At 60.8% G+C, this 15150-nt stretch overlaps 2 protein-coding genes across 10 annotated transcripts in view; one reads left to right on the top strand and one right to left on the bottom strand.

Annotated features, from left to right (window-relative positions):
* The window catches only part of MCPH1 (microcephalin 1), a 97505-nt gene that overhangs the window by 51931 nt on the left and 30424 nt on the right, over positions 1-15150 (top strand). The gene's annotated exons all lie outside the window — the stretch shown is intronic.
* The window catches only part of ANGPT2 (angiopoietin 2), a 40932-nt gene that overhangs the window by 18826 nt on the left and 6956 nt on the right, over positions 1-15150 (bottom strand). For all 5 annotated transcript variants that reach the window (XM_059685854.1, XM_059685849.1, XM_059685851.1 and 2 more), the window contains exon 2: positions 472-627. In XM_059685854.1, the coding sequence (XP_059541837.1) occupies positions 472-627 (156 nt within the window). The remainder of the gene's footprint in view (positions 1-471; positions 628-15150) is intronic.

Genomic DNA, 15150 nt, shown 5'->3' on the forward strand with positions numbered 1-15150 from the left:
GCTCCCTGCTTCCCCCATCTGCCTCACTGTCGAGTCAGACGGTGACTGTATGAACCTGTAGGACAGATGGTGTAGACTCGCACCAGGAATGGCACAGACTTCTACCACAGACCGTTGGGACGGCCCCTGAGATCAGCTAGAAGAGCAGTTCCTGGCCTTTGCCTGGGGCCTCGTTCTCTGCACGAGCAGCTCAGGACTCGGAGGAAGAGACCTCGAGAGTCCAGAGGCACGTGAGGCAGACGGACGTGTGAGGGGCGGGAACAGGACGCAGGGCCTTGGGGAACAGACGTCCTTCACCCTCAGCCCTGACCGTGAGGCTGCGTGTCCTGATGTCACTCCTGTCTAGCGCGAGTCCTGCCCTTCCCGCGTCCTCCCGTCCTCCCCGGCCTCCACTCGCTCACTGTGCTTCCTGGCCGCGTGCGCTGTCGGCTGTCGGCTGTCACCCGGTGGGCTACCTGCCCGCACACTCACCTGGGCCTCCACGTCCGTCAGCTTGCGCGTCTGCGCCGCGGTCTGGTTGAGGAGGCTGGAGCCCATCTCCATCATGGCTGCCGTGTGGTTGTGCGCGGCGCTCTGCTGCAGCGCGGCCACGCCCCTGCGCATGCTGTCCTGGATGTAGCTCTCCAGCTGCGGGCACGGGCAGGGAGGAGGGGCGTTAGTCAGGCGGAACCTCAGATAGGAGGCATCACGTGTGCAGAGGAGGCCACCTGGGTGTCCGCCCCGCGGCAGGCGGAGGGAGCGAGGCCGCACTGGGGCGCACAGTTGCGGGGTGTCCGGGAGGGACCCCAGGGTTGCCCTGCCACGCCCTGGCGCTGGGTCCCTGTGCTGTAGGGAATGGAAAGTTGGTCCTGAGAAGCGTTGTGTGCACCTCGTTCTAGATCTGTTTCCCAGAATGCAGTGTAGATGACGCTGACGGAGCAGGGGAGGCCGCCTTCGGACTTGCCCAGACTGTCAGGACCGCCCCCCCCATTCTGAGCCCTCCCCGTTACTGAGTTCATCACACATTAGGCTGCTCAGGTTTTTCAGCCAGGGTGCACAGCCAGCCCCATCCCAGGGCTCTGTCTGCTGCTCGCCTCCCCTGCCTGAGTCGCCATGAGGGTGCGCACTCGTCTCCCTCCCGTGGGTATGGGGGTGGGGGTGGGGGTGGGAGTGGGGGTGGGGGTGTGTGTGGGGGTGGGTGTGGGTGTGGGGAGCTGGCCCGGCTGATGAGTGCCATAGGGAACTGTCCACGCAGGACAGCGGGTGGCAGGCCATGCGGTCAGGCATGGGCGCCTACTCCCCACGCTGCAACCTTTGATCAGGAGCTGGCTGACCTTCAGGCCCCAGGTCCTCATATAGAAAGTCATGTTTCTGATGGGCCAGAGGCCTGTGTTCAGGATTCATTGACAGGGTAGTTAGACGGTATGTAATTCACAAAATGACCCCTATAGCAGGTCTGGTGCCCACCTGGCACGTGCCTGGTTGTTCCCGTGTCATTGACAAGTCCCCATGCAGTGCTGACCTCCCCTCGACGTCCGAAACCCCGATCTGAGCGGCTCACTGCCTCACCTTCCCCACTCGGCGCTGCCCCAGCCACCAGTCTGCCCTGTGTCTCTGAGTCTGTTTCTGTTCGGTTTGTTTATTTTTTTCTTTAGATTCCACATCTGAGTGAAACCATCTGGTAGGTGTCTGTCTGACTTACCTCGCTCAGCACAACACCCTCTGGGTCCCCCCACACTGTTGCGAAGGGTAAGATTCCATTCCTGTATATGGCAGATTAAGGGTCCATGTGTGTCTGCCACAGCCTGGCATCCCTCCCACGCCATGGGCACTGGGCTGCCCCATGGAGCTAGGCTGTGCTGTGAAAGTCGGCGTGCCCATAGCTCGGGCACTTGAAGTTGAGTTTCCTTTCTGCTTTGTTTTCTGTAATGACTAGTGACGGAGCCACAGTTCCACTCCTTGGTCCAAACCAGGGGTCCTCAAACTACGGCCCGCGGGCCACATGCAAATACAAATATTGTATTTGTTCCCGCTTTGGTTTTTTACTTCAAAATAAGGTATGTGCAGCATGCATAGGAATTTGCTCATAGTTTTTTTTAAAACTATAGTCCGGCCCTCCAACGGTCTGAGGGACAGTGAACTGGCCCCCTGTTTAAAAAGTTTGAGGACCCCTGGTCCAAACTGTAAAATCATGAGGACAGAAGCCCTGTTTTTATCTTCTTATCACGTAGTTACAGCTCAAATACTTTCTATTAAGTTGAATGAATAAAATTTGATCACAAAACTGCATATCGTGCCTTTCTCTCCTAGTAAAACCACAGAGAATCCTTTCACGAGACAGTCCTGGCCCAGGGGTCCTCCTCCTGGTGCCTGCCTGTCCCTGCGCCTGCCTGAGGGTACAGGTGGAGGGTGCCCGTCCCTCCCTCCATGCGCCTGCCTGAGGGTACAGGTGGGGGGTGCCCGTCCCTCCCTCCATGCGCCTGCCTGAGGGTACAGGTGAGCAGGCAGGAGCTCCTCCTGGAGTTCAAGGGTGCTCATTGGTGCAAGTTGTAAACTGTGACTCCGGTGGCCTTAGGAGGTCTTATAGGATGCTCCTTGGAGCTGTACCTCCTGGCTCCCTTGGCTGGCTCACCATGCACTGCCCCCACTCCCGGAGCTATGTGCTCGCGCACACACACACATCTGGATGCTTCCTGGTCGCCCCCGGCTCCCCCTGGGCCGCTGGGCAGATCCCAGGGTGTGAACCTGACCAACGCTGGCCTCTGACCATTTGTAAACCTTGCTGAGGCCTGGGCTTCTCCATGTGAGTGAAATAGACTAGACCGGCATGAGCATATCAGGCACTCTTCCTGGGCAGCCCCACAAACCCTCTCACGGGGCCTCACCAAAGCCCAGAGCAGCGCCTGTCGCCCTGATGACCGCCGGCTTTCGGTGGCGAGCTCTTTCCTGGTGCGTCCTGGCCTCCCCGCTTCACAAACGTCCATGGTTTGATGCCCAACTTAAGGGAACTTCACATGGCAGTTTGTCATCTCCTCCAGCCCACGCTCGCCTCACTCTTCACCGTGGGAATAGTGGGATTTGGAGGGTGAAGTTAAGGCGATAGAAGTCATCCAGAGAAGCCATCTTGGTTCCTCCAACGCCCTGCAAAGTCGTATTTAGAAAGCCTCCTCCTGGGAAGTGTGGAGCTCGGGGAGGCGTGCTGGCAGGAGTTTGGGTCACGCCTGTGCTCCGAGGAATGGTCTGCCAGCTCGGATAGATAAAGGGCCTCATCTTACTGAGTCGCCCTGAGGAGCGAGATAAGGGCTGTTCGCTCCCTGTCAGTGTGTGTGGCCAGAGGGGACGGAGCTCTGTAGCCCTCCCGCCCCACTCTGCAGCTGCTGGGTCAGCTGTGTCTGCACATCGAGAGTCACGATGTCAGCGCATGTTAGAATCAGGAGCTTTAAAAGATGTGAAAGACCTAATTTCGAAAATGAAATTTCTTAGCGTTGTTGCCATCACTTTGTCTAAGTTTGAAAATGATAGAATGCAAAATTCTTTTTAACCCAACTGCTTTTCAGCTTTTCAGGATGACAAAGTGTGTGTGTGTGTGCGTGTGTGTGTGTGCGCGCACCTGCTCGTGTATATGGGTCCTCTTACATTGAAGCAAATTACAGATGTGTGTACATGTGACGTGTGTACATGTGGTGTGTGTGTACATCTGAGGTGTGAGTGGATGTCATATATACGTATAGTCTCCGTATACAATGTGTGCAGCAAAAGGAAGTGGAATTCTCTCTGCACTGGCCCAGCTGCTAACTAGCCTTGGGAGAAAGAGACCGGATACAGAAACGTCAGGTATTAGACATTTTGTGTTGATTCTCAGAAAGACTCGTGTCCTCGCCCTTGAAGCCATGAGATTAATTAATGACGGTGTAGGAGACGGGGGTGATGTGCGGGGAGAGCTCTCTAGAAGGAGGAGGCAGTGACTGCCGCAGTGACTGCGGTTCCAGTTTGTTGATGACTCCCGCGTCTCCGCCACCAGGACTCCGGGTGCCTGGCATCGCGGGTGAGCACTCTGAGGGCTGGCATGTCAGCAAACCGGCGCTTCACCCACAGCCACCCCACGCTTTTCCTGCCTTTCAGCACCTTTCTGGGTGGCCTGTCCCTAGGCTGGCATGAGTGTGCCATCCCACAGCCCGGAGTGGCAGCCTTGAAAGCCAGCAACCACCTACCCTGCCGTCGGCGGGCGGGTCCATGTTACCAGCAGAGAAGCCTGGAGTCCATGACCGCCTCCTGTCTCCTGGGAGCTTCTTGACAAAGGCATCCGTTTTCCTCCCAAGACGAGCAGTAAATTTTTAGCGGGAGACTCCCTCCCGGGGCCGTTATGGGTGTGGAAGTGACCGCAGAGGCTGCGCCCACGAGGTGCGTGTCCCCCCACCCCGCCCCCGCACATCCCGGGGCTGGAGGCTGAGCCCTGGGCGCCTGCCTGACCCCGTCTGCTGGTCGCTCCCCCTGAGGGAGGGGCACCGGGACCAGTGCGTTCCCTCCCAGTTTATGGCCCTGAAGTGCCTTTCTGTGTAGTTCCTGGTTTTTATTGTCCACAAGGGAACCCACACATAGAGCCCCGCCCGCGAAATGCCAGGCTGGCGCGAGGGAGGGACACGGCTAGCGGAGGCACAGGAGCCCCAGGCAGAACCCCTGGCCTTTCCCGCCGCTGCTCTTGTCAGAACAGCGGAGAGCCCGAGCCCCAGGGAGGGCGGCTCCTTCCAGTCTGGGCTGGCGGCTTCGCCAGGCGCTTGGGGAATGGCGGACCCTCCTGTCTGCAGTGACCAGGCCCAGTGCCGAGCGGGTCCCAGTCCCTCTGAGGCCCCGGGCGCGTCTGAGGGGCCGCGGGACGTCACTCTGTCCTCTGGGAATTGGTGCCGCGTCCCCTCCCCAGGACGCGGGCGAGCGGCCTGCATGCCGTGGGCGCGTTGAGGCGACTGTCCCTTCGGTTGTGCGGGTGCTGCTGCCTGTCCTTGTCATTTGCTAAAAGGAGCAGTTGCGCCTCAGACACAGTCTTTGCAAGTTGGCACCACATGAAGCTCCAGGGACAGAACAAAATGCCTTAACACAGACGCCTGTCCTGGGCGAGAAGCCGTCCTGACGAGCCGCCGCCACCCGTCCTTCCAGACTCTCACGCAGCCCACCGGGCGCTGCGGCTCCGTGCAGGCCTGACCCTGGGCAGCTCAGGCGCGGCCTGGCCCTTAGCCTCGCCCCTTAGTCTGCAGGCGGCACGCAGGCTCCCTGGAGGGCCGCACCCCTCCCGCTCCGGGACCCGGCCTCGTCTCCGTGCCTCCGGCCGCATCTGGCCCTGGGCCTCTTCCCTCTCTGGCCTTGGCCTGTGGCTCCTCTGCCTGGTCCTTTCTCCTGAGATGACCCCCACGACCTGTGTGGCATCGCGACACCGGAATCATCCTGGGCTGGGTCCCATGGTTCCACCTCCTGGAACTCGAGGCCTGTGCTCGCTTGCTGGGGGGCGGCAGCCCTGTGGGCTTTCTGCAGGCACGGAGCTGGCAGGAGCAGAGCACGGGCCCTTGTGGCTTGTTGGAAAACCTGAATGCAAGATGACTAACCCCAGGCATCTTCTGTTTGGAAGGCTTTTCACCTGATGTTCCTGGTTCCCTGTCATGAGCTCTTCAGACAGAACAGTGGCAAAGCTGGGCTTCCTCGTCCTTGCGAAGTTTCTTATTCTTGTGGGAGGTGTCACAGCCTCGCAGGCCTGGGTCCCGTGCCTGGTGACTGATTCTGGCCCCTCTCCCTCGGGCAGGCGGGCTGCAGGGCCTGGTCATAGCCAGCCGCCCCCCCCCCCCCCCCATCCCTCGTCCCCGTCCCCGTCCCCTGCTGCGTGGACCCGCCGCCCGGGCTCTAGGAGCACCTCCTGGGACTGATGGGCTCTGAGTGCTTCTCGCTGTTTTCTGCGAGGAACAGGGGACGACTTCCCGCTGGCACTGCTGGGAGCCCTTCCTGCGTTCACTGCTCTGCCGGGACTGAAGGTCACGCTGGTGACCTTGAACTCAAGGGCATGAGGAGCAGAGCAGCGGGCACCAGTGGGGCCTCGTCGCCAGTCTGTCCCCTCCTCCTGTGCAGATAACGGGTAACATGGCTTAGTGTCCCTGTGCTCCCGCAAGTCACATACGCGTCCTCACTTCTACCTGAGACTCCGTGGTCGTTTTTGTGACATAATTGGGGTTAATCACACGCACTCACGTGGCTCTGCCTCTCCGTATGTTTCCCTCACCATCAGTCCAAGGTCTGAGGGAAAATGTAATTTCCCCTTAAAATGTTGTGCTCATTTCCTGCCGATGAAATGACTATTTTTCCCTTTAAAATCTATACAAGTTGGAGGAACCGCGTGTGGCAAACGTGTTGTGTGTCAGGCACGAAAGCTGTAGAGGCTCCTGGGTCCGTGAACATGGACCCGAGTCTCTGCTCCCTGCTGCCCCACTAGGCGCGGCCACCGCCCCTCACGGCGGGCAGGCCAGGGCAGGCGGGACAGCGATGCCCCAGGCCCCGTGTGTGCAGCTTCTGCGAGAACAGTGAGACCCGCTTGCAGTTGCCGATGCCACGTGTGTATCCATCTCAGACTCTCACGGCCTTCGCATGGGTTTCCCCCAGCAGAGCCTGAGACACAGGCCACATGCAGGAAGTTTATTTAGGACGCGGTCCCAGGAGCCCCGGACAGGCCGGGAGGCGGCAGCGGGGCCACGTGGTGACGAGGGGAGCCCCCGGCTGCGTCTGAGGAGCCGCCCACCTGGCACAGAGGAGAACTCCATCCCTCTGGGCCAGGGCAGTCCTGGGCACCGCCCGCCACACTCAGGGGTTCCCACCAGGCCCCCAGGCGCTGGGGTCGGCTGCATCGCTGGGCGGGAGCAGCTGCCCTCCACGTGCTGCTGGAGCCGCCGGGCCTGTCCATGCGGGGTGGCTGGGGGTGGGGAAGGATTGAAAGGATGCGCGTCCCCCCAGAGGCCCTGAGACAGAGAGGGCCTTGGGACAGATGGCCCCGCAGCGTGGGGTCTGTGGGTAGAGCTCCCTCAGCAGCCTGGTGCCCTGGCTGACCGCTCGGACGGCCGGAGGAAGGACAGGCGGGGCTGAGACCGCGGAGGGGCCGTGTGTGAGGAGGTCAGCGCGGGCCCAACAGCCGCCGGCCAAAGCCACGGAGACTCACGTCTCTCTCCGCGGCCCCTGCGTGGGCTCTGCCCACCTTCGCCACCGTCTGCTCCCTGGTGTATTCTCGCACCTTCTCAGCTGAGGAGACGCTGAGATGCGGGTAAAGGGACCTAAACTCTCTCCATGAAGTGAACAGGATCATCGCTGGTGCAGATGGGCGCGGCAGGAACACAGCTCTGGGAAGAGGGGGGTGAGTTCAGGCGACAATACTGGGCTTTCTTTTTTATTTAAATCCTCGCCTGAGGGCGTGTTTGTGTTGCTTTGAGAGAGAGAGGAAGGGAGAGGGAGAGAGAAACATTGATGTGAGAGCGAAACATCGACCCGTTGCCTCCCGCATGCACCGGGGATCCAACCGCAACCCAGGCGTGTGCCCGACCGGAACCGAACCCGCACCTTCTGGTGCGCGGACGACGCTGCGAGCTGAGCCACTGCCAGGGCCGGGCATGTCTTTTTAATGAAACTGAAGGTCTTGCCTCTGAGATCGAGGTGCCCGAGAGGAGACAGTCGACGTTTCAGTGTTTCTGTGGCAGACGACTGAAACGCGCCTTCAGAGGCATGCACGTTACACACACACGTGTCTCCCTGTGTGGACGTGGATGCGACTATACCCCCCACTTTCAGTTCATGGGGCGCGGGGGGCCCTTCAGATTCAGTAAATCAGTAGCATCGCTGAGCTCGCATTTTGTGAATTAGGACCTAGGCCTGGGTCACCGTGAGAGCTCGTAGGAGAGTGAGAACGAACACGCTGTCGCCCCTGGCCACGCCCAGCGCACCTGGACACCCCTGGCCGTGTGCTGAGCGAGCGCTCGTGCTGCCTCCTCGCCCTTCTCCGCCGCCGGCTTCCCACCAAAGGTCGCTGAGTCTCTGCCTACACGGCGTGCGTTTGCCGAGTCCTGGTAGACGGCGGGCGGCACGGCGCTGCCGGCCTCGAGAGCAGGCGCTTTTCCTTCTTTCACATGAAATGGTTACACGGCAGCGACTGGTGGGAAGGACAAGGCTGCAGGAATGTCAGCGTCTCTCCTCCTAAAGTGCGTCCATGGCCGACGGGCTCCTGAGGAAGCGGGCGGCCGGTAGGTCCTTGCGGTGGGCGTGGGGGTGGCTGGGGAAGCCCGAGCCTCAGAAGCCAGACCTCCTGCTGGCCGCCGCCTCCTGCCACCAGAGGAGGGTGAGGAGGCTCCCGGGCAGCGGGGACCCCTTTTCCACGCGACGGTGTGCACTGGCCTCCCGGGCGTGCCCTCCTGCGGCCTCGGCCCCCGAAGTGCCGCCCTCAGCACAAAGCTCTCAGGAGAGCGTGTGAAGAGGGCAGTGCCACACCGGTCGCTGCCCTCCTGCGGCCTCGCTGCTCTGGGCGTGCCCCGTCGCAGCCTCACCTGCTCGCCCCGGAGAGATGTCCAGACGCATGGCCTCGGACCCGTGATTTGGAAGTGACTGCGAGAGCCCGGCTGCAGCATGGCGGCCGCCACAGAGGGGAGAGCCTGTCAGGTGCATTGCTGGTGGCAGCGGCGCTCTGTCCCGATCAGGCATAAAAGGCATTTGCTCTTGGAAGACCAAGGAAGAGGTCGTACCGTTCCCATTGGTCTAAAAATAAATAGCAACTAAGCAGACGTCTGCGCCCGGCTCGCTCTGCTGGGCGCGGTGGCTTCCAGTGCAGGGAGACGTGACTTACCCTCCGAGGGGACAGTTCAGAGTCACCCCGAGAAAGTGAAATCAGTGAACTGGCCTTTTGAACGTAGTCATATTTTGAGTTGCTCCAGTTCAGGTATTTCCTACTTGTAGCATCAGTGGAAACGCTCTGTGTGCCTGGGGTGAAGTGGGGACTCGGCCACCTGGGGAAGTCAGGTCAGCTCAGGTGCGTCATCCGTAAAGGGCGCCGTGAGCGCCCCTGGGCTGCGTGAGTGTGAAAGTTAAATGCAGCCACTTAGCACAGTTCCCAGACTGTGTGCCACGGCACCCTCACAGGAGCCCGGGAGACGGCAGCCCTGGAAGAATCAGCAGCCCTGCAGAGGCTCGGTTCCGACCGTGGCCGTGCAGAGCTGGGCTTGGGCGCTGTCGTGATCGCAAGGCCTGCACGGAGGTCAGGCTGGAGCTGGAAAGAGGCTCCCGTCTGCCCGCGTGTGAGCAGCTGCCAATGCCCAACTGGCAACCATATTCCACTCTGAGTGGTTGGGTCGCTTAAGAGAGAAGTAAAGTTCACCCTTTTCCCTCTGTTTATGTGTCTTCATGTTTTTAACTGGGTACGAAATTGTCAGGACAGAAATACCTGAGTCGTTTGGACGTAATTGCTCAATAAATGTGAACGGTTCAGTATTCCTCTTGGCCCAGAGGTGCCATGAGCAAACACTCCTGGGAAAGGGGCCGTGCCTGCAAGTCGCCGGCATCTCAGGTGGAGCCTGGCACCCCCTGGACAGACGCACGGTCCGTGGTTGCCATCTCCGCGATTTCATGTGTTTGTGGGACAGCCAGTGAGTGGTGAGGAGCTGGTAACTGAAGCGAGCTCTTCATCAAGACGTGCACTGGAAGGTGCTCCCGACCTCGGAAACGTTGAGGAAAACGGCCGTGTTTCTTGCGAGCGTCGACTGCCGCGTCTCCTGCCGGCTGACGTGGCCTGGGGACCCTCTGAGCACCCCCACGCAGCGGTCGGCCTGGGGCCTGGGTGGTGCTCGGTGGCGTGGGGGGACAGGGCGCGTGCCTTTCACATCGGTGCTTCGTTTCCGCGCGTGGCTGGTGAGCTTGCGTGCTGGCCGCCTCCCGTGGTCCAGGCGAACGAGCCCGTAGCTTAGAAAACCCAGTCAGTCACCGGACACCCCAGCCGCCGGGGGAGCGTTCTCAGTGCGAGTCGAATGCCTGTGGTCACAGCGCGAGCCCTCGAGCCCTTTCCCAGAATCAGTCTCAGTTCTGAGTCCGCGCCTCCCCCGCCCGCCGTTGGGGGAAACTAGTGGAAAATTCCTGGCCCTGCAAGAGCTATAAAAAGCATGTCGTTCAGAATTGACTTTTTTGTCCACATGCTTGAATTTTTACTCTCAACTTGAGGGGAAAAGTCATTTCAAGAGACACTTCTTTAGCAGCGGGCTGAGCGTCACCCGGCCACCATGGCAGGGTGGGCTGGCATGGCTTGGTCGCTGGGGAGTCAGGTATTTGCATGTATCCGTGCTTTCTGAGTGACAGCATGACAGGGCCGCACGCCACCCCTCCCTCCCTCGTCTTCAGAAGAGTGACTCTCATTCACAGTCACTCAGGACTCACATATGACTCACTGAATGGGAGCTACAAGCTCTCGTGGGTGCACACAGGAAGTGGGATTGAGGGTGAGGGTGCACACAGGAAGTGGGGTGATGGGGGAGGGTGCATACTGAAGCAGGGGGAGGGAGGAGGGTGCACACAGGAACCAGGGTGATGGGGGAGGGTGCATATTGAAGCAGGGGGAGGGGGGAGGGTGCACACAGGAAGTGTGGTGATGGGGGAGGGTGCATACTGAAGCAGGGGGAGGGAGGAGGGTGCACACAGGAAGTGGGGGAGGGGAGGGGGCACACAGGAAGTGGGGGAGGGAGAGGGTGCACACAGGAAGAGGAGGACGGGAGGGGCACACAGGAAGTGGGGGAGGGTGCACATAGGAAGTGGGGGAGGGGAAGGGTGCACATAGGAAGTGGGGGAGGGTGCACACAGGAAGTGGGGGGAGAGGCACCTAGGAAGTGGGGGAGGGGAGGGTGCACACAGGAAGTGGGGGAGGGTGCACATAGGAAGTGGGGGAGGGGGAGGAACACACAGGAAGAGGGGGGAGAGGCATCTAAAAAATAGGGGAGGGGGAGGGTGCACACAGGAAGTGGGGGAGGGGGAGGGCCACACAGGAAGTGGGGGAGGGTGCACATAGGAAGTGGGGGAGGGGGAGGAGCACACAGGAAGAAGGGGGAGAGGCATCTAGGAAGTGGGGGAGGGGGAGGGTGCACACAGGAAGTGGGGGAGGGTGCACACAGGAAGTGGGGGAGGGGAGGGCCACACAGGAAGTGGGGGAGGGTGCACACAGGAAGTGGGGGAGGGGGAGGGTGCACACAGGAAGTGGGGGAGGGGGAGGGTGCACACAGGAAGTGGGGGAGGGTGCACACAGGAAGTGGGGGAGGGGGGTGCGCACAGGAAGTGGGGGAGGGGGAGGGTGCGCACAGGAAGTGGGGGAGGGGGAGGGGCACACAGGAAGTGGGGAAGGCCATGGGGCTCACGGTGGGTTTCCCAGTGGTACAGGCGCCTACTGAGGCTGGACTGTTAGGCCGGCTGGGATGAAGGAGGATCCCGGTGCCCCCAGAAGCAAGCTCTGGCCTGGGGAGGTGTGGGGGGCCATCTGGCTCTGCTGATCCTGGGGTTGGGGTGTTGGGAGGGGAAGACAGAAGGGCCCAGCGGGCAGAGGATGGGCTGTGGGGCTGGGTCCCCTCCCCGCCCTGCTCCCTGCAACCTGCAGTGTAACTGGGCGGGACCCTGTGGGCGGGACCGTGCGGGCTGCTGGGTGGAGGTCCCTTCTCCCTGGCCCTCGGGAACCCAGCCCAGGCCTCGTGGGCCCTCGGAGGAGGGAGTGCTGAGCGGTGGGCGGTCCGGGAGATCTGAGGCAGCTCCTGTCAGCCCAACTGCTGGGCTCCGAAGACAACAGACACAGGACAGGGCTGTCCACCCGGGAAGGCCTGGCTCCCGTGAAAGCACGGGCACCGCCCGCAGGGGCGCAGCGGGACGCAGGCCGTGTCCGTGTGCTGACCACGACGCCCTCACTGCCCGGGGAGGGGGGTTTATACGTGCAGCACGGACTCCCCAGGCTGATCACGCAGGCCTGCGAGACTCACCCAGCAGAGGGCCGGTGACGGCACTGAGGCTGCTAACGGGGCATGAAGTCGCCCAGGCAGACACTCAGGCTCTGCTCGTGCTATTCCGAGTTACGCCTGTGTGCACCCTCCCCCTCCCCCCTTCCTGTGTGCACCCTCCCCCCCACTTCCTGTGTGTACCCTCCCCCCTTCCTGTGTGCACCCTCCCCAAGAAAGGTAAGTGGGGTTCATTCTGTAATGCAGACGGGAAATCCCAGAGTCGGGCACGACGGATGGATGAAGAGGGGAGGTTGGCGGGGAGTGGAGAGCGTCGCACCTGCTCACGCGTGCGTTCCTCCCGAGGCCGGAAGCCGTGCCACAATGGGGCTGCCAGTGGCTGTTCTCGGGCACGTGCTTGCTCCCTGTCACGGCCGTGTTTTGCCCTCGCTGTCAGTCTAGGTTCGTCCCGAGAGTGAAAGGCGAAGCTGGGGCGGACGGGGCCTTAGGCGTGGGACCCTCAGCTCTCCCCGCGCTCCCCAGGGTAAACCGGGGGCGGGCCCTCCGCCCAGGTCCCTGGCTCTTCCCCCCACCCCCCAGGTGGTTCTCCCCTGGGGGTGGGCAGCTCTGGCGGAGTGCCTGTGGGTCAGAGGCCGGGTGCTGGGAAACCCGGTGGTCTGGGAGCTCTGCTGACTCACACCAAGGTGGGCCTTTCCCTCCATCTTTGGAAAACCTGACATCGTACAAAGGTCCCACACCAAGAACTTGAGTGGAGGTTTGCCAGCCGTGGGCCGTCCCTGCCACGCGGAGCTCGATGGGCCGGGTGGACGTAACTGAGCCCGCGTCGCCATGACGACGGCAGCATCCTCACGTATCTTACAGAGACAACCAGAGCTCCAGGGGCGAGTTCTGGGCTCTGACTCCAGCCATTGCTGTTGTGTGAGCAGCATCCCGCCGCGAGGACTCTGAGGCTTTTTGAACAAACAAGCAAAAGCTGCTGGCGCCGTAGCCGTGAGCTGCTAACCCCTTGTCCGTGGGGAGGGGGACAGTGGGCAGTGGAGCCGGTACCTGCGGGCGGCACGGCTGCCGGATGCGGCCCGGGGTTCTGAGTCCCTGAGAACAGACGGGTCGAGAGCGAGCGGTTTATCCATCAGGCAGGGCCGTCCTCCCCCTCCTCAGGCTCCGCATGTGGATGGTGGAGCGACGCCTGTGCCAGCGAAGACCCTGAGGGAGGATGTGGCCGTTCCTACGGATCGGGTCGCAAACCGCCCGTTGTCATTTGAGGAGATGGGCTTCTGGTTCATCTTGATTCGTTAACTTGCCACCGAGTTGTCCCAGCCATCGCTGCTTTTAGGAGCACCTCACTGTTATGGTTGAGTTAAAACCAGTCCTGGTCAGGAATTCCTATCACTAACACTGTATTAGGTTAAAACTGGGTAAGCTTTTTTTAAAGGTAATTTCAGAATACTCCTTCGTAGCTGAAAACGATTAGGAATTGCATACACTCCCACTAAACGTGAAGCATAGGTCATTAGCTTGTGGTTGGAATTTGGTTATTTTTTGTGATTCAGCAAAATATCTTCTCTCTGGCAGCATTTTTGCACCAGAATTTCTCATTAAGTTTTGCTTAGGGAAGTTTTAAGCTACATCTGTTTGTAATAACTGTTCAGAGACTCGATCGTAGTTAATAAAACTCAAAGGAATACTTCAATTAGCTACAGACTAGTGCTCTGATTCCCCAGCACATAACCAAGAGCTGATCCTGCCTGTCGATCCCACAAAGTTAACGACGGAGAACACGCTGTCGGGCGCTCAGAGGAGTCTGCCTCCTGGGAATTGGACCTTTCCTGCCAGGAGGTGCGGGCTGATTAGCTGCCGCAGAAGGAGGCTCCGGCCCCAGTCCCTGATCCTGGACGAGCAGCAGCAGACGGCCGGGCGGCATTGCTGTGGCCCCGAGAGCGAAGCACGGACGCCGAGGGTCACGGGAAAGCCTGGCTGCTTCGATGGGCTCACGGGCGGCCTCTGGGCATGACGGGCACGGGCAGGTTTCGGAGCAGGCGCTTCTAGGGGCCCAGTCCGTGCGATGGAAATGATAGAAGTGCAAGCGTTGCCACCACTTGCAGGCGTGCTTTTCTGCGCTGGGAAGGTCACTGTCGCAGGGCACCTCCATGGGCGGCCTCCGCGGGTGGGGTTGGCGTGCAGCAGCGCAGGTCCTGACACGGGTGCTCCTGCTGCTACACGACCACAGTCCCTGGCGACACCTGGCAGCTTCAGGCACTGTACACTCACCACCCACCTGGGACACTGATCCGCCCCGAGGCCCCACGGCAGGGAGAGGTGCACATGGGCTGGCCAGCTCCCTGAGCGGAGGGAGAGGCCATTGGGGTGCTATGCTCACAGTCTCCCACGTTGGGACCTGCATGCTGCACCAGGGGAGACGCGGGGACACACGGGCAGAGCCACAGGCATCTACAGGCAGTGAGCGGGCTGTGCCGGGGGCTGTGGCCTCCGCGCTAGGGGCCACCCAGTTAGCCACCTCCCTGGCAGGTCTGTCCCCTGTGCTGCGACCTGACTACCAAGCTCTGGGCGAGAGGAGAAGCACCAGGGGAGCGAGCCCGGTGCTGGGGGGCAGGTAGAGACCACAGAGCCAGGCCTGCCCTCCCGCGGGCACGGGCACGGGCACGGGCACAGGCGCGGGGAAGGCTGACTGGTATATGTCCTAGGATTCTGAGTCCTGGAGGCAGGGGCAGGGGCAGTGCCCCTGGGAACCGCCCTCACACCAGGGAGACCCTTCCTTGAGCAGCGTGGACATGGTCCCGACGGGGGAGCCCCTTGGGGAATGCCATCCGGCTGCACGCCTCCTTGAAAGACTTTCCGAATGTTCTGCACGTGTAACCGCTGGGAAGCAATGTTCCCAAGGCCTCCGTGTCTCACCATCTCTCCCTTAGCCACCACCACTGTCCACACACATACCCATACTCACACACTCACACACAACACACACAACACACAACACAATACACACACTCACACACACAAACAACACACACACACACACAAACATACACACAGTCACACTCACACACACAACACAATACAATACACACACTCACACACAACTCAGTCACACACACTCACACACACAACACAATACACACACACAACACTCTCACACACATACGCACTCATATACTCACACACAACACAC

Source organism: Myotis daubentonii, chromosome 2 (genome assembly GCF_963259705.1).
Source record: "Myotis daubentonii chromosome 2, mMyoDau2.1, whole genome shotgun sequence".
Lineage (NCBI taxonomy): Eukaryota > Metazoa > Chordata > Mammalia > Chiroptera > Vespertilionidae > Myotis > Myotis daubentonii.